Raw genomic sequence first — 18,249 nt, forward strand, 5'->3', positions numbered from 1 at the left:
TGGGCCCCTCTTTGCGCCCTCCTCGGGCCTTCTTTGCGCCCTCCTCGGGTTCTCCTCGGGCCTTCTTTGCGCCCCTCCCTCGGGCCTTCTTTGTGCCCCCCCCCCTCGGGCCTTTTTCGGGTCCTTCTTGGGTCTTCTCCGCACCCTTCTTTGCGCCCTCCTCGGGTCCCCCTCGGGCCTTCTTTGCGCCTTCATCTGGGCCTTTCTTTGCGTCCCCCTCAGGCCTTTTTCGGGCCCTTCTTGGGTCTTCTCCGCACCCCTCCTCGGGCCCTCCTCTGGGCCCTTCTTTGCGCCCTCCTCTGGGCCCTTCTTTGCGCCCTCCTCTGGGCCCTTCTTTGCGCCCCCCTCGGGCCCCCCTTGGGCCTTCTTCGGGTCCTCCTCTGGGCTCTTCTTCGTGCCCTCCTCGGGCCTTCTTCGGGTCCTTCTTTGGGCCCTTCTTTGCACCCTCCTCTGGGTCCTTCCTCGGGCCTTCTTTGCGCCCCCCCTCGGGCCTTCTTTGCGCCCCCCCTCGGGCCTTTTTCGGGCCCTTCTTTGCGCCCTCCGCGGGCCTTCTTTGCGCCCTCCTCGGGCCTTCTCTGGGCCCTTCTCTGGGCCCTTCTTTGGGCCACCCTCTGGGCCCTTCTTTGCGCCCTCCTCAGGCCCTCCTCGGTCCGTCTTTGCGCCCTCCTCGGGCCTTCTTCGGGCCCTCCTCTGGGCTCTTCTTTGCGTCCCCCTCGGGCCTTCTTTTCGCCCTTCTTTGGGCCCCCCTCGGTCCTTCTTCGCGCGCCCTCCTCAGGCCTTCTTTGCACCCTCCTTGGGACCCCCTCGGGCCTTCTTTTCGCCCTTCTTTGGGCCCCCCTCGGTCCTTCTTCACGCGCCCCCCTCGGGCCTTCTTCGCGTGCCCCCCTCGAGCTCTCCTGGGGCCTTCCTCGGGGCCCTCCTCGGGGCTTCTTCGGGCCCTCCTTTGGGCCCTTTTTTGGACCCTCCTCGGGCCTTCTTTGCGCCCTCCTTGGGCCCCCTTGGGCCTTCTTCGCGTGTCCTCCTAAGGCCTTCTTCGGGCCCTTCTTTGCGCCCTCCTCGGGCCTTCTTTGCGCTCTCCTCAGGCTTCCCTTGGGCCTTCTCCGGGCCCTCCTCTGGGCTTTCTTTGTGCCCTCCTTGGGTCTTCTTTGCGCCCTACTAGGGCCCTTCTTCGCGCACCCTCCTTGGGCCTTCTCCGCGCCCCCCTCGGGCCCTCCTCGAGCCTTCTTTGGGCCCTCCTCTGGGCCCTTCTTTGCGCACTCCTCTGGACCCCTCCTCGGGCCTTCTTTGCGCCCTCCTCGGGCCTTCTTTGCGCCCTCCTCGGGCTTCCCTTGGGCCTTCTCCGCGCCCCCCTTGGGCCCTCCTCGGGCCTTCTTCGGGCCCTCCTCTGGGCCCTTCTTTGCGCACTCCTCTGAACCCCTCCTTGGGCCTTCTTTGCGCCCTCCTCGGGCCTTCTTTGCACTCTCCTCGGGTTCCCCTCGGGTCTTCTTTGCGCTCTCCTCTGGGCCCTTCTTTGCGCCCTCCTCTGGGCCCTTCTTTGCGCCCTCCTTTGTGCCCTCCTCTGGGCCCTTCTTTGTGCCCTCCTCTGGGCCCTTCTTTGTGCCCTCCTCGGGCCCCGCTCGGGCCGCCTTTGGGCCCCCCTCGGGCTGTCTTTGCGCCCCCCTCAGGCCTTCCTTGCGCTCTCCTCAGGCCTTCTTTCGGCCCTTAGGCTTCCTCGGGCCTTCTTCGGGCCCTCCTCGGGCCTTCTTCAGGTCTTCCTCTGGGCCCTTATTTGTGCCCTCCTCAGGCCTTCTTTGTGCCCTCCTCTGGGCCCTTCTTTGGGCCCTTCTTTGCGCCCTTCTCGGGTTCCCCTCGGGCCTTCTTTGCGCCCCCCTCGGGCCTTCTTCGGGTCCTTCTTGGGTCTTCTCCGCACCCTTCTTTGCGCCCTCCTCGGGCCTTCTTCGGGCCCTCCTCTGGGCCCTTCTTTGGGCCCTCCTCAGGCTCCTCCTCGGGCCGTCTTTGCGCCCTCCTCGGGCCCCCTTGGGCCTTCTTCGCGTGTCCTCCTAAGGCCTTCTTTGGGCCCTTCTTTGCGCCCACCTCGGGTCCCCTTGGGCCTTCTTCGCGTGTCCTCCTAAGGCCTTCTTCGGGCCCTTCTTTGCGCCCTCCTCTGGGCCCTTCTTTGCGTCCCCCTTGGGCCTTCTCTGCGCCCTCCTCGACCCCTCCTCGGGCCTTTTTGCGCACCCTTCTTTGCGCCCTCCTCTGGGCCCTTCTTTGCGCCCTCCTCTGGGCCCTTCTTTGGGCCCTTCTTTGCGCCCTTCTCGGGTTCCCCTCGGGCCTTCTTTGCGCCCCCCCTCGGGCCTTCTTTGCGCCCCCCCTCGGGCCTTCTTTGCGCCCCGCCTCGGGCCTTCTTTGCGCCCCCCCTCGGGCCTTCTTTGCGCCCCCCTCAGGCCTTCTTCGGGCCCTTTTTGGGTCTTCTCCGCACCCTTCTTTGCGCCCTGCTCGGGCCCCCTTGGGCCTTCTTCGCGTGTCCTCCTAAGGCCTTCTTCGGGCCCTTCTTTGCGTCCCCCTTGGGCCTTCTCTGCGCCCTCCTCGACCCCTCCTCGGGCCTTTTTGCGCACCCTCCTTGGGCCTTCTTTGCGCCCTCCTCTGGGCCCTTCTTTGCGCCCTCCTCTGGGCCCTTCTTTGCGCCCTCCTCTGGGCCCTTCTTTGCGCCCTCCTCTGGGCCCTTCTTTGCGCCCTCCTCTGGGCCCTTCTTTGCCCCCTCCTCTGGGCCCTTCTTTGCCCCCTCCTCTGGGCCCTTCTTTGGGCCCTTTTTGCGCCCCCCTCGGGCCTTCTTTGCGCCCCCTCGGGCCTTCTTTGCGCCCCCCTCGGGCCTTCTTTGCGCCCCCTCGGGCCCCCCTCGGGCCTTCTTTGCGCCCCCTCGGGCCCCCCTCGGGCCTTCTTTGCGCCCCCCTCGGGCCTTCTTTGCGCCCCCTCGGGCCCCCCTCGGGTCTTCTTTGGGCCCCCCTCGGGCCTTCTCTGGGCCCTACTCGGGCCCTCCTCTGGGCCCTTCTTTGCGCCCTCCTAGGGCCTTCTTTGCACCCTCCTTGGGCCTTCTTTGTGCCCTCCTCGGGTTCCCCTCGGGCCTTCTTTGCGGCCCCCTCGGGCCTTCTTCGGGCCATTCTCGGGCCCTTCTTGGGTCTTCTCCGCACGCTCTTTGTGCCGTCCTCGGGCCTTCTTTGCGCCGTCCTCGGGCCTTCTTCGGGCCCTTCTTTGCGCCCTCCTCAGGCCTTCTTTGTGCCTTCCTTGAGCCTGCTTTGCGCTCTCCTCGGGTTCCCCTTGGGCCTTCTTTGCACCCCCCTCGGGCCTTCCTTGCGCCCTTCTCAGGCCTTCTTCGGGCCCTCCTCTGGGCCCTTTTTTTCCCCACTCCTTGGGCCTTCTTGGCGCCCTCCTCGGGCCCCCCTCGGGCCTTCTTTGGGCCCCCCTCGGGCCTTCTTTGCGCCCTCCTTGGGCCCTCCTCTGGGCCTTCTCTGGGCCCTCCTCTGGGCCTTCTTTGGGCCCTCCTCAGGCCCTCCTCTTATTCTAGTATTATCTTCGTCTTTCTGATATCTCTTCTTGGGTGTCTTCGAACCCAGAAGATAAATCAACCCCTTCACTCCTGTACACAGACCAGCATTTGTTACTAAACCATTCTTCTGAATACTTTCTAAATGTGTAACATAGTGGCTATTATGTTCCCATCGTTGATGGACCTCCTTTTTGGCCTTCTCCTGGACCTCCTGTTTGGCCTTCTGAGACATTTTTCTATTTACTTCTCTTCATTTTTTTTATTTCCTGAACATTTTATTTGTCAGAGTTTTCCATTTTCCCCCATGTCTATCAGTCTTTTTGCTGTTCCCCCTCAAGTTTTTTTTCCTGTGTCTGATCTCTCATCTTTTCTCATTTTATATGCCCAGTCTCCATTTTCTCTGATTTTTCTGACTTTTTTTTTCATTTTCTGATCTTTTCTAACTTCTTCCTTTGCCTGATCTTTTTTCTTTGATCTTTTCTAGTTTTCTTTTTTTCCTTCCTACCTTTTCTCCCGATGTCTGGCACTCTTTTTCTGACCTTTCTTATCTTTTTCCCATGCTTGACCTCTTTTGCTGACGACTTCGGCCTTTTTTTGTTTCACTTATCTTCCTTCTGACTTTTTTATTTTTTTTGCTCCCCTGACCTTCCTTTTGATTATTTTCCCATGTCTGACATTTTTTGCTGAGTTTCCCTGTCCTTGTTTTTGCCACTCTGACCTTGTTTTCAGGTGTTTTTGCCATTATGACCTTTTCACTGATCTTCTCTTCTACGTTCTCTAACCATCTTTTTTATCTTGTCTGACATTCTCCTGTTCATCCCTCTGACTGTCTTTTTTCTCCACGCCTGACTTTTTCTCCAGCTTTCTAACTTCTTTAGTTTTGTGCTCATTTTCTCAGTCTCTGACCCTCTTATTCCTCATATTTTCAGACATGCATTTCTGTGGCCTTCTTTCAATTATTTGAGTCTCTGCTTTCTTTTCTAGTGGTCTTTTTCCACATGTCGTCTGACATGTCCATTTTTATTCCAGACCTTCTTTTTTGCGTTCAGATCGACACTATTTACTAACTTGTTCTCTTAACTGCTTTTTGAACATGTTGTCAAACATTATTCCTATCATCTTCTTGTTCTTTCTCACTTCTTACAACTTTTCACACCTCGCGCATTTGCAACGTTTTTTCTTTTTGGGGCGGACCTTCTCTTTTTTTCTTTTTTGGCCTCATCTGACAACTTTTTATTTTTGACCATATTTTTTAGCTTCTCCTGTACCTGTTTTTTGACATTCTCCTCCTTCTCTGGGACCTTCTGTTTTCACTTGTCTGCTCCCCTTACCATCTCTTCGTCCCTCTGACCTTCTCTAACCACCTTTCACCCTAGCTAATGTGTTTTTGATCGTGTTATTAACTTCTTTGAGATTTGCTTCTCTTCCTCATTATCATTTGATCTCCTTGTAATTGTTGTTTTCTGTACTTTATCCGCTTTCTTACAAATCCCCTCTCCTCTTCCCTTCCTTGCTCGTGTGTTCTTTTTTATTGATTTCTAAATCCTGAAATGGTCTTGTGGTGGTGTTTTGACTTTTGCTTTATTTATGTGCTAAATATTTGTGTACTGCTGTTTTTATTTGAGAAAAGGTTGCTTATGTGCTGTGGATTATGTTTGGCTGTAGAGAAAAATAACCCTTCCTGATTCAAAGTCTAAGATGATTTTAACAGAGCTTCAGATACACACGCCGCAATCATACTGGTCAGCACATTGAATTGTTTTCACATGAGAGTAATAGAATGCTTAATAAAATGCCCTAAGTCACTTGCAGTTCTTATTTAAAAAAAAAAAAAAGTCACTATTCCAACAACACATTTTTCTGTACTTTTAGAAATGAATGCAATACTGCCTGCTAGCATCATCTTTCATGAAGTAGGGTTTTTGCTGCTAATGAGGTCATGGATGGCTTCTGTGTCTTGCACAAGCGTGGTTGCTTTTTGCCCATGTGTTGCATAGATTTGATAGATATGAATTAAGGAGATATTGAACAGTGCGGCTCAAAATAAGTGCTTGCTTGCACTGCATGAGATAACGCTCCTAATGATGAGTTTTGTGGATTAAGTCTCTATACCAAGGTCAAATATCTGTGAAGCATTCTTTGTTTCTTTTTCAGAGATCTGTAAGTGAGGGAGTGATGACTGAGAATAGATACAGTTGTGGCAGAATTGCATGAACTTACAGTGCTACCTAGGGACTCTTGAAGTGTAGGTTGTTTTCTTGGCTTTTGCTTAAGCTCTCCAGGGAAATTATGTTATATTATTTGATATTCTTTTCTGCATGCTTTTCCAACTTTTAAGTGTCTCTTTGTCTTATGTTTTTAGTGTTTTTTAGTCTTTATGCGTTACCGACAAGCTCTCTTTCTACATTGCCAAAAAAGTACCCGTAACAATGTATATAGTTCATTGGGCACTGGCCGTGACATGTAAGTAGCCTTGAAGGCTACTGTTAGTTAGAAAATGCCCTTGTCCTGCTAGTTAAATGCTACTACTTGTTTTTTTAAGTTGGATAAGAAGTTACAAAAAAAAGATGAAAAAAATAGGAAGGCGAATGACTAACTTTATTTTAGAAACTTAAGATACGAAACCTTAGCTGCCTCACTTATTTATTTTACATTGCCAGAAGAAAAAAACAAGCAGTTTTGTTTTGTGGTGATACAAAGCAATTCCTTTCACTCCGTGTTATGTGTTGTTTTTACCCTTAAGAAGTTTTTCAACTGTAATATACATATATATCGCAAATGACATGCAAAACCAATATGCTTTAAGCTCCCTGTTGTCTCCTGTTCATTTGGTAAAGCTTTGTTAAAATGGAAAAACTAGTGTGATTGACCTGGATCTGCATTTTTCTTAGTTTTGCTAGTAAGTATTTGATGTATTGGCAATATAGTGAACTGCACATCCTGTGTTGAGAAAGAACTGAGCATTTACAGAATGGGTCTGCATGGTGGTTTTTTTTTTTTTTTGGGGGGGTGTATTATTTATGATTTGTTTTGGTTTTGATCTTGTTCCATTTTGGAGCCATCTGAAGGTATCCTTCTTTCTTCTGGTGAATTCTGAGATCAGTGATAAGAGTTTATACACCTATGAATCTGATTGTTGGTGAGTAAATTGGCCAAATTCCACTGAAATTAAGGGAGCTATGCCAGAATACAATACCAGGCAGTCTGCGATCCAAAAGCATTTCTGTTAAATGAAAGGATCCACTGTTCCCTGCAAGAGACTATCAAAACTGAGTGGAAAACATGTGTTGCCCTTAGACGAACATTCAAGTATGCCTTCTCTCTCTTAGGATATGACTGGCTGTTGCTGCAGCTTTGCATGAGCCTGGGAAGGGATGGTTCCTCTGACTTTAGAGTGAACTAGGAACAAGCTTGTGGTTGGATGAAGAAGTGACTGGAGCTGAAGATGCTGTTTCGGAGCAAGTCTGAGTTACCTTTTTTTTTATTTTTTATTTTTCACACTATCATTTGTGAGGTAGTGAAGGATGAGAGAGAATAGAAATTGTGTACTAGTAATGTGTTTCCTTAAGTCATATGCTTAAACATTACCTAACAAGTGGGAATAAATACTTCAAATACCGCTTTAAGAAGAAAAGAGCAGTATATTAACAATCTAATCAAAATCATAGAATCACAGAATAGTTGGAAGGGACCTTAAAGATCATCTAATTCCACCCCCCCCCGCCATGGGCAGGGACACCTCCCACCAGACCAGGTTGCCAAAGCCCCATCCAGCCTGGCCTTGAACACCTCCAGGGATGGGGCATCCACAGCTTCTCTGAGCAACCTGTGCCAGTGCCTCACCACCCTCTGAGTGAAGAATTTCTTCCTTATATCTAACCTAAACCTACCCTCTTCTAGTTTAAAGCCATTACTCCTTGTCCTATCTCTACACTCCCTGACAAAGAGTCTCTCCCCACCTTTCCTGTAGGCCCCTTTAAGTACTGGAAGGCTGCTATAAGGTCTCCCTGCAGCCTTCTCTTCTCTACAGTGAGCAATCCCAACTCCCCCAGCCTGTCTTGGTACGAGGTGCTCTAGCCCCTTGATCATCTTTGCGGCTCTCCTCTGGACTTGTTCTAGTAGGTCCATGTTCTTCTTGTGCTGGGGTCCCCTGTGCTGAACACAGGGCTCCAGGTAGGGTCTCATGAGAGCAGAGCAGAGGGGGAGAGTCACCTCCCTCGGCCTGCTGGCCACGCTGCTTTAGGTGCAGCCCAGGGTTATGGCTGGCTTTCTGAGCTGCAAGTGCCCATTGTCAGCTTATGTTGAGCTCTTGTCAACCAACACCCCCAGGTCTTTCTCCTCAGGGCTGCTCAATCCATTCTCTGCCCAGCCTGTATTTGTACTTGGGATTGCCCTGACCCAGATGCATGACCTTGTACTTGGCCTTGTTGAACCTCATGAGGGTTGCACAGGCCCGCTTCTCCAACCTGTCAAGATCCCTCTGGATGGCATCCCTTCCCTTCAGCATGTGTATCATATCAAGCATATGTAAGGAAGGGAATACAGTGAAATGATGTTCCATCATGAGCTGTGTAACAGCCAAAAAAATATTGCAGTCACAACCTAAAAAAGTGTCATTGCATGTGGTATAGGGTGCTTGATGATCCAGAAACTGTTTCTAAATTCAAAACTGTAAAATTAAAAAAAAAAAAAAATCCATATTGCCAAGCCACTTTCCATCATCTATCAGCATTCTTGGTTATCTGGAGAGGTCCCAGAGGATTGAAGGCTTGCCAATGTAATTCCCATCTACAAGAAGGGCCATAAGGAGGACCCGGGGAACTACAGGCCTGTCAGCCTGGCCTTGGTTCCAGGGAAAGTTACGGAGCAAATCATCTTGGGTGAGATCACACAGCACTTGTGTGGCATCCAGGGGATCAGGCCCAGCCAGCATGGGTTCGTGAAAGGCAGGTTGTGCTTGTCCAACCTCATCACCTTCTATGATAGTGTGACCAGACTGGTAGATGAGGGAAAGGCTGTTGATGTAGTCTGCTTAGACTTCAGCAAAGCCTTTGACATGGTCTCCCACAGTATTCTCCTGGGGAAACTGGCTTCCCGTGGCCTGGACAGATATATTCTTCTCTGGGTAAAGAACTGGCTGGAGGGCTGAGCCCTGCGGGTTGTGGTTAATGGAGTTAAGTCCAGTTGGTGTTCCGTTACAAGTGGTGTCCCCCAGGGGTCGGTGCAGGGGCCTATCTTGCTGGGGCCTATCTTACTTGGGCCTCTCAGTAAGTTTGCAGACAACACCAAGCTAGTAGCGTGGATCTGCCTGAGGGTAGGGTGGCCCTTCAGAGGGATCTGCATAGGCTGGGCTGAGGTGAATGGGATGAGGTTCAACAAGGCCAAATGCTGGGTCCTGCAGTTTGGCCACAATAACCCCATGCAACACTACAGGCTTGGGGCAGAGTGGCTAAAAGGCTGTGAAGAGGAAAGGGACCTGTGAGTGTTGATCGATGTTCGGCTGAGCATGAGCTAGCAGTGTGCCCAGGCGGCCAAGAAGGCCAACGGCATCCTGGCCTGTATTGGAAATAGTGTAGCTAGCGGGAGCAGGGAGGTGATCATCCCTCTGTACTTGGCTCTGGTGAGGCTGCACCTCAAGTACTGTGTTCAGTTTTGGGCCCCTCACTACAAGAAGAACATCAAGGCCCTGTTGCGTGTCCAGAGAATGGCAACAAAGCTAGAGAGGGGTCTGGAGCACAAGTGTTATGAGGAGTGGCTGAGGGAGCTGGGGTTGTTCAGTCTGGAGAAGAGAAGGCTCAGGGGAGACCTCATTGCACTCTACAACCTCCTGAAGGGAGGTTGTGAAGGGGGGGGGTTCGGCCTCTTCTCTCAAATAATTAATGATAGGACTCAAGGAAATGGCCACAAGTTGCTTCTGGGGAGATTTAGATTAGATATCAGGAAAAACTGTTTCTCTCAGAGTGGTCAGGCACTGGAACAGCCTGCCCAGGGAGGTGGAGGAGTCACTGACCCTGGTGGTGTTCAAGAAGTGCCTGGGTGAGGTGCTACGAGATATGATTTAGTAGTTTAGTGGGTAGTATTGGTGATAGAAGGACGGTTGGACTAGATGATCTTGTAGGTCCTTTCCAACCTTGTGCTTCTATGATTTTGTTGCATATCTTTCTTATAACTCCTCTTATTTCCTCCTTTACATGTAACATTAATGATTTTTGGCATGAGTTAATGACTTAGGCTTGGCACTTTTTTTTTTTTTCCCCTTTGCTGTTTTCAATGTGTTTTATTTTGCCTTCAGTGTGCTCTTTTCTTTTGTGGGCGAAAAAGGGATGGGAATGAGGATAGGTTTGTAAATGTGATACTGGGCTGCAAGCACCTCTTGGTGTGACTTAATATATTCCTATTGGAAGAGTGAGCAATAGGTCTGTGGCTTACTTGTCAACAGGTCCAGAAAAGTATGTCTTGGTACTGTGCTTAATAAAAAGCTATATTTAAAATAATAATAATAATAATAATAAGCTAAATGCTCTTAAAACAAATTGTTTCCCTTATTTTATTTTCAACAGTTTTTTAAAAGAACAAAATAATAATAATAAAAAAAACTTCACTGTCTGTCTGTTTTATTTGAGGGATCTGAAATACATTTGCTAATCCATAACCAGAGTCTGTTAGACTTGCCAGCAGAACAAGGGAAACTGATGAGAGGGGTTGAGGAAAATGCATCAATCAACTCTGTAATGTGTATGCTAGGAAATCTAATTATCTGATTATTGCTGTAGCACTTCAAAAGTGGGGCAGCAAGTCATAGTGACTATGTGATTAGTGAGTCCTGGAAAGGAAAAGGTGAGAAGTATTATGTTCAAGCTGAGTGCTGTCAGCATATAGCGTCTTTTTGCCTCTGCTTTCTTTTCTCAGTGTGGAATTGGGGATTAGTACAGAACTAATTCACTTCTCGTGCATGTAGGAATATCTAGTGTGGTCAGCCATGCAGAAGCACTGGCAGAGTGAACATGTAACAAAATCCAAAGTGCTGGACAGACACCGTAGAGCCTGGCAGAGGACGAATGCTGGGTGAAGAGCTGTCCTTCGCAGTATTTTCCTCCAGCAATAAGTCACAAGAACCTTTCTATCTTTACTGCATAGCTATTGAAAAGGCTTTTTTTTTTTTTTCTCTCCCTCATAAGCTGCTGGTGATGTGGCCCAGAAAATAGTGAGGAAGAATGAGTCCTAATGTATTCTAACTGATCAGTGAATCTGGGAAGTTAATACAAAAGGAAGATTTTGTTTGCGTGGTACATTCCTTTAACAGAAAGCTGGTAAATGAATAAAAGCTATTTGAAATTAAAAATTGGAATTGGGGAGTGTGGGATCCTTGTGTACAGGGGTGTGCTTCAGGGCAAGGCAGTATGCTGGAACCACGTCAGAGAAACTTGCATCAGTGACGGATGCCTGGATGTAGGCAAGGAGAACCAGAGGAGAGCAAAGGAGGCTCCAGATGCAAGTTCTTCCAAGATTTCAATGAAAACCGATGGACTGTTGCCAAATCAGGAAGGAAGAGTTCATGATATATATATATTTTTAATCTCCATTCTTTTTTCTATTTTTAGTAAGGTTTTTGTAGCAGCAGGGAGAGGATGGAGCTGCAGGGCTGCCCTGTGCTGGACACAGCCATCTCTACAATGGACCCAACACAGGACGTAGATGAACCTGAACCCATCAGTGCCACTGGTGGAGCCTCAATGAAAACATGCACAAGGAAGGGTAGAAAAAGCTGAGAAAGAGGAACAACACGGCCACAGCAGTAGGAGGAGGAACTCTGTGGTGGAGTGGTAACATCCCTGATACCTTTGCAATTTAGGAATAACCCACAGTGTTGGGAGACGTCTGGAGTGAAGTTGAACAGGGGAAAAGGGGAGAAAAGTGTTATTCCGCCCCCCCCCCCCTTTTTAAAGTGTTTTCTTTGTTTCTCAATACCAGAATCAGTAATTAAATGATTGTTAGTTGGAATTAAGTGAAGTTCCCCCAGTCTAGAGTCACAGTCCTATGACAAAGAAGATTAGGACCTCTTCTTTTTAAGATAAGATAAATGGGGATAAATGAACATGGTGTGGGATAAAGGAGGGGGTGTGCAACTGGCTGTTAGGCACATCTGAAAAAGCATGAGGGAAATAAGACTTCATTGTGGCAGCCTTCATTCCTGGGAAGGTACTTTTAGAAAATGATGCTGGGCCAGGTGCTGAGTCTCCTTTAGAGCAAAAGGGGTAGAAGCAAATGGGAACTGAATATTCCTGTCACAGTAAAGGCTCTGAGAATGAAATGCCTCTTGGAACGAGGTCCTTCTGGGCAGCCTCAAGTGGGATGGGGAATTATGTGACATGCCTGCTATGGAAAAAAGTGCACTTTTATTTTATCCCTGGTAGAAAGCAGAGCTCATGCTTCTTACTTCCAGGAAGGCAACGGTTACCTCACAACCCCACTCCCTATGCAAAATCCCTCACAGACAGGTCTAGTTTTACGCTCGCTTTTGCTTAAGGGACTCTCTGAGGTAGGAGAGAGGAGAAAGCAGCTGGAGGAAGCCTGGCCCGAGGCTGCCCCCTTCCCCTCCGGCCCGTAGGGCCCAGCCCGGCCGCCATTTCCTCGCAGGCGGCGCCGCGGGCACCAGATTCTCTCCCCCACCCCCGCCGCGGCCGCCGTTTTCCCTCAACCCCTCCCCGAGCCCCTTTCATAGCAGCGCCCGCGCCGCGATTGGCTCCTTCTCTTCAGCGGGGCGGGCCTTTCCCCTTCCCGCCCGCCAATCGGCCGCCCTCTTCCCCTCGCACCGCCGCTTCCGGTCGCGTGGCCGGCCGCGCCCAATGGGAGGCCGGCGGGGGGGCGGGACGCCTCACCCTCACCGAGGCAACGGGGCGGCCGGGCGGTTCCGGGTGCGCGCGAGGCCGGCGGCGGCGGCGGCGGCGGGTGAGTGCTCGGCGCCCGGCCCCGCCCCCCCCCCCGCGCCCCCCCCCCCGCGCCCCCCGGACGGCCGTTAACGGCCGCGCGGGCTCGCGCGCTGCCGGGAGGTGGGGGGCGGGGCGGGGAGCTCCCCCCGGTGACGTCACCCCCGTGGGCGGCGGAGGCCCCGCCCCCGGCAGGGCGTTGCCATGGCGACCGCAGCGCTGAGGCGGCCGCTCAGGAGAGCGGGGGTGGGATTTCCTTGGTGGTTTTTCGCAATAAAATTTGCTTTTCTGCCTTTTTTCATGCGTCTCTGTGGCTCCCCGTTGGTCGTTGCGTGCTCCCCGTGGCTCACGTTGCGCTCGGGGCTCTCCACGCTTGCCCTGCTGCCCTGCGCGCTCCTGCCCTGCGTTACCCAGCCCCTGTCAGAAACGGGAAGCTCTAAAACGCGAAAAGCGCCCAGAAATGAAAAGCTCCAAAACGCGGAAAGTTCCCCCAAACGACCCCTTGCACACGGCCAGGGCTGAGACGGAGCCATCCCTACGTGCGCCTCCTCCTCCCCTCATCTGGCTGTAGCCGCCTGTGTGTGTCAGTAGCTGCGGGTGTCTGCCCCACAGAGCAGGGAACTGAGCTTTACGTCCCCCGGGAGCGCCCCGTGTCCCCTCTGGGCTCACAGGCTGTCCCTGGGGTGTGTGACAGGCACCCGGGATGGCAGGCTGTGCGTGCCGTGCTGGCTGTGACACTCGTGCTTAGTGACTTTATTTTTCCGAGCAGCCGCCTAGGATTTTGGCGCTTGTTGCTTTTTAAATGCAGTAAGTACTTCGGACTGCTTCGTTAGGATTGTCACGGTTTGTGTTCTTTGCGTTCCTCCACCGTTTCTGTAGCTGTACGTCGTAGCTGTGTAGTGAGAGGGATGAGATCAGGACTATCGAGTGTACGAGAGGCCAGCAAAGAGAACAGATGAATCTCTAAAGGCAGCTGTAAAGGGAAAGGCAGGCTCCAACTGGAGCTTAGAAAGTGGAAGCAGCAAGTTTGGGAATGATACTTGAAGAGGGGTTTGGAATGGAAGAGATTTGGCAAAAATTAATGTAGAAGGATGTTAATGAGATGAGTTTAATATACGTTGTCTTTTGAGCGTGCTGTGCGAACTCTGCGACTGCCTTGCTCGTAAAAATCAGCACATCCTCAAACTGAAGTGCGTGTTAACGCCTAATTAGGATTTTCAGTCTGGAGCTATACTATTATTTAGGCTTTAAATAGCATCTGTATCTTTATTTTTAAAAAATATTTTTCTCCCATCTTCATTACTGTTCTTACCACCATACTATTTTTCTTTTATTTCTGCAAGAATACATGTTCCATAATTGCACTTATATCATTTTACTTCAGTCTTTGTAATTCCCCTGTAGGTGTGTGCTGCAGTAAGATGCAGGAAAGTGGAGTTTGTAGTAAACAGATTGTTTCAGGTCACCTCCTGTACCAATGGCTGCTGGAGCTCCCTTGCTTCTTGTTAGCAAAAAAGGAAGTAAATTGTAGTGGTTGTGACGTTAACTCGAGCTCTGAAGTCTATACACGAGACTTACAGTTGGATGTAGTTTATAAATTATTTTACTCCTTGTAGAATCTGTATGTTGTAGAGGTAATTAATTTTGTATGAATATATGTATTTATATTTACATAAGTAAACATAATTATTTGTATTATATATGTTTAGAAATATATGAAGATACATATATGTATTTAACACCTAAGAGAAAATGAGTGGAAAGAAGTAGCTTCCTAGAAAGCTGTGCTAATTTTCAATATTGCAAAGAAGGCTTTGGTAAGCCAGTAAGTTTGTCCTATGCCAGTGCAGAGTGTTGACAAACAACATTTGCATTGTTATGGCTGTTTAAGCGGATTGATATTTAATTCCTGGAGTGAGCTGTACAGCATTTGCAAAATTTGTGGTTTAAGTCCTCCATATTAAACATCCCCTATTCACTTACTAGTGTTTTTAGGTTACAAGTAGTCCCTTTAGAGGTGGGAGGGGTGTTAGACATCATACTGGAATATCTTGATATGTTATCAGAGGTCTTCATCCATGCATTACAGCGACATGCTCGTTCACTTCCTGAATTAATCTGACACGTAGAATGTGCTTTCAGTTTACCAGCTGAACTAGAGGAATGATAGTGTCGTTATTTGTCTGTAGATAAGAGAAGCAGTAAATACAGCAAATTTATTTTCTGACTCTTGAGGAATACAATACATTTTTCCGTACTACCATTTGGGAGCTTTTACTTTGTATTCTAGAAAATACTGTCGGTTTTTCCATGAACTTTCTATAAACATCAAATTCTGTAAACATGTTAAGGGTTAAGATCCAAAAGCTAGCTAAAAGAATGGGTTTACTAAATTATTTGACTTCGACTTAAGTGTATTGTGGTTCATTAATAATCACGGTAGCTGTTCTTTTTCTCTAGGCAAACTTTCCTTCACTGTCTTGGGCTTATTTGGCATTATTTTTAGAAATACTTTGCAATTAAAAAAAAAATTCCTTTTTTCTTTTTCCCCTGTAAATTAATGGAGAATAATAAGGGGAGGACGTAGAAGGCTATGGAAGACTAGGAATGAGTTCATTATAGGATCTTGAACAGCTATTTCTTTCAAAAGAAAGAAAAAGATAAGGCATTATTTTTATTTGTATGCTGTAATTCTGTGGAGAATGTGTTAATAATTTCTGATAGACTTGAATTTGTGTTAATGTATGTTTTCTACATCACCTATATAAAATATCAACACAAAATCATGCAGGCAGATGCCAGCACGTGATTTCAGGATAGGAGGTTATGCACATATCTGTACATACCATCTTTTAGCTTTTGCTAGCGTTGTTATAATGATGCTTAGGACTTTTCACATGAGAAGGGGATGTCACTTTTAAGAAGTCAAGATTATGACTGTGAAGCATCATTACATTTAAAACTAGTTAGGCATGCTGGGTGGAGAAATATGTTGTAATGTTGAATAAAAGAAGACCATGGAAAGCAGCTTTCTCAGTTGTGTGCAAGCCTTAGATCAGCAGTTCCGTAGAACAACTGGAAAGATTATTAGGTTCAAGGCTCTTAAGGGGAGCTTAAAGGCTGATTCCGACTTGCAACATGGACTTTTCCAACTGAGTTGGTTATCTTAAGTCATGTTAATACTGCTAGCTAGGCAAGAGGCAGAACTTAGAAGCCCTTCTTTCAACAGGTGTTCTCGACTTGTTTCAAACCTGTCTTCCAAAAATTCTTTCTGATGTTGATATATATGAAATATGTCTCTTGGAAATCAGGATCTAACATTTGCATGTGATTTGATTTTAGGATGATTCCTCTCCAGAATTTATTTTTGAATGGAAGCATGCTCTTTTCCAATAGAAGATGGTGATCCTAACGTACGATCATGGAGAAGGGGATAAGTTCGATAGAAGTGTTACCTTCCAAATCATCTCAGGTTACAGCTGTAAAAGTGGTGGTCAAAGAGCCCGAAACAAAGCAAACCCAAAGAGGGAAACGAGTGGGATTTGTGCTTGTTCACGCAGGTAAGGTGCGGAAACATAACAGCTGGAATGGAAATAGTGCGTATACAGACTAAATATCAACTGAAATTTTATATTGGCTTTGGTCTGCTAGTATGTTAATGAAACACATTTAATGAAATGATGTGAACTTTGGATGTAAATGTGTGAGTGGAGAGTTTGTTTGGAAGTTGCATTGGCTGGAGAATCTTGGGAGCTGGTACTAAAAATGTAATTTTTGGTGTTCTGAATGGTTTGTGTGTGTATATACGTATTTATATATATAATTATATGCATTTGCTCTTTGTCAAAAAAATCCTTAAATTTCACAGTTATAAAACATCAAATTCTTCAGTTACATCTGCTGATAGGGAACCCTACAAAATGTGAGAGAGGTCTATTTCAGTCTGTTTCTTTACCGTACAGAAGGATCACATAGAGCTCTTCGATTACCGACAATTTTTTGTCTAGCTTGTCCTTAAGCATGTCTAGTTAAGACTTTCTGAAACCTTAGGCAATGTGTTGCAGTATTTGACTCTTTTTACACTTTGAAGGTTTTCTCCAAGTCTATTTTTTTATCGTGTTCTTTTTTAAGCGAATTGTTATTTATTTTTTCCACATGTAACAAAGAGGTCTTCTACTCAGATGTGATATAAAAATGATGTACTATGTGTCTCTTGTTCATAAATAATTTTTAATAGGTTCCTTCTTAAATACTGGTAGTCTTGAAAATATGAATAACATTTACATCTGGCTATACGTTTGTTTTTAGCTGCTGAAATCCTTCAGGCAAAAACCAAAAAGTCTCCATGGTGCTTATTCTTGGTTGATATTGGAAGACCCTGGTATTTTATTTAAAGAGCAGATTGAATTGATCAATATGTTGCTCTTTGCTGGGTTATTTTGCTATTTAAAAGTCCTTTTTTTTCTTTGCTAGAAGTGTTAAAACTGATTTTATTAGAGTTTATCAAGGCTGGCATTACTAAAGGTGAGGAAAAGGAAGTTGAAATCAATACAAACATGTTTGTCAAGTTAAAAAAAAATGGAAACTAAAGGTCAGTGTGCTAATCCTGTCTGCTGTTTTTCTGGTACTGTATTGAGTCAAATAGTGGACACTGATAAATTTCTCAGGTATGGAAATAGGGGACAGTGGCTAAAACCAGGGCAAAATGGGTAGGTGCAGCAGGATAGGCATAAAGACTGAAAATGAGAAAAAGACGAAAAAAGTGGTCCTTATTTCAGGCACATCTTCTGGTTCTAAAACTGGAGTAATGAGCTCTAAAAGTGTAGCGTAAATATGAGAAAATAAAATAGTAATTGGCCAACTTGCAAATCATCAGGAAAAGGAAAATTGGAGTTTGACTTTTTTTTTTTTTTCCCCACATGAATGGAGGTTAAATAAAATAGCAGTGCTGGAAATCCTCCAAGAATGAACAAAACTGGAGTCGCTTCGAGAGTGTTTATAGGAACAGATTATATGACACTGAGATTTACACCTGTGTGCTCTGTACTCTATAAGTGTATTTGAATGGCTTAAAGTTGTCAACCACGGATACAAAAAAGAAATGCTAATGTAATCCAGACACCTTCTGTTTGTCCGTGTCGTAATTCTTGCTTTGAACTATAGACAGTAGTTTGATAAGTAGTATAATCTCTTTTTCTTTTGTCTAATTGTAGGTGCAGGTTATCATTCTGAATCCAAAGCTAGAGAGTATAAGCATGTGTGCAAAAGAGCTTGCCAGAAGGTATGTCTTACCATCTCCACAGTCTTGTCCTGGGTATGTAAGAAATGTACAGGGAGCACTGTCCCTTTGCTATAAATAGGCATATCGTGGTTTAGCTACTCAGAACGTATGCGTTGCTAGAGGAAAAAATGGAGCAGCAACAGTTAACGTGATGGCTGTACAGAGTCACTACAGTGCTTGGCCCCAAGGTACAGAAACTTTGCTATTTTGGTGGTGGCAAATAAAAGACATCAAAGGAATGGTGGAAAACGAACAGGTAAGCTCGCAGTAGTGCCTTCACAGGATATTCTTACAGCTTCATGCACTGCTTCTGTGGTTCTGGGATTACCAGAGCTGAACATGATGCCTGGATCTTTCTTTCATTAATATCCACGCTTTTTGGAGTTTATTTAAGCTCTAGCATCCAGATTACTCCATAAATATAGGGATTTCTAGAATTCCTTTCTTCTTGATAGCTCTTAACTTTTTAATAGGAGGAGAGGTAGAAACAATGAAAAAAAAACAACCAACCAACCAAC

General features: G+C 47.2%; 2 protein-coding genes across 6 annotated transcripts in view; one reads left to right on the forward strand and one right to left on the reverse strand.

Moving 5' to 3' along the window:
• Nucleotides 1-218: 218 nt before the first annotated feature.
• Nucleotides 219-3,137, reverse strand: LOC118251093 (collagen alpha-1(I) chain-like). The gene is made up of 2 exons (XM_035552861.1): nucleotides 2,074-3,137; nucleotides 219-1,647 (listed from the first exon to the last, which is right to left on the reverse strand). The coding sequence occupies exons 1-2, from the start codon at nucleotides 3,135-3,137 to the stop codon at nucleotides 219-221; spliced, it is 2,493 nt and encodes an 830-aa protein (XP_035408754.1).
• A 9,231-nt stretch (nucleotides 3,138-12,368) lies between these two features.
• Nucleotides 12,369-18,249, forward strand: part of TASP1 (taspase 1) — an 83,951-nt gene continuing 78,070 nt past the window's right edge. For 4 of the 5 annotated variants that reach the window (XM_035552934.2, XM_035552939.2, XM_035552938.2 and 1 more), the window contains exons 1-3: nucleotides 12,369-12,472; nucleotides 15,793-16,010; nucleotides 17,664-17,731. In XM_035552934.2, the coding sequence (XP_035408827.1) occupies nucleotides 15,872-16,010; nucleotides 17,664-17,731 (207 nt within the window). In that variant the 5' untranslated portion in view covers nucleotides 12,369-12,472; nucleotides 15,793-15,871. Of the gene's footprint in view, nucleotides 12,473-13,112; nucleotides 13,258-15,792; nucleotides 16,011-17,663; nucleotides 17,732-18,249 lie in introns of those variants that run through there. The other variant, XM_035552935.2, reaches the window with a different exon arrangement.

Source organism: Cygnus atratus, chromosome 3 (assembly GCF_013377495.2).
Source record: "Cygnus atratus isolate AKBS03 ecotype Queensland, Australia chromosome 3, CAtr_DNAZoo_HiC_assembly, whole genome shotgun sequence".
In the NCBI taxonomy this organism is placed as follows: Eukaryota; Metazoa; Chordata; class Aves; order Anseriformes; family Anatidae; genus Cygnus; species Cygnus atratus.

What these genes read in the sequence shown, in the direction of transcription:
- LOC118251093 (XM_035552861.1), bottom strand. Translation starts at nt 3,137, where the DNA reads ATGGCCCGAAGAAGGCCCGAGGGGGCCGCAAAGAAGGCCCGAGGGGAA. An exon ending in AAGGCCCAAGGGGACCCGAG is followed by an intron (nt 1,648 to 2,073) that starts GTGGGCGCAAAG and finishes GGGGGCGCAAAG; the next exon opens with ACAGCCCGAGGGGGGCCCAA.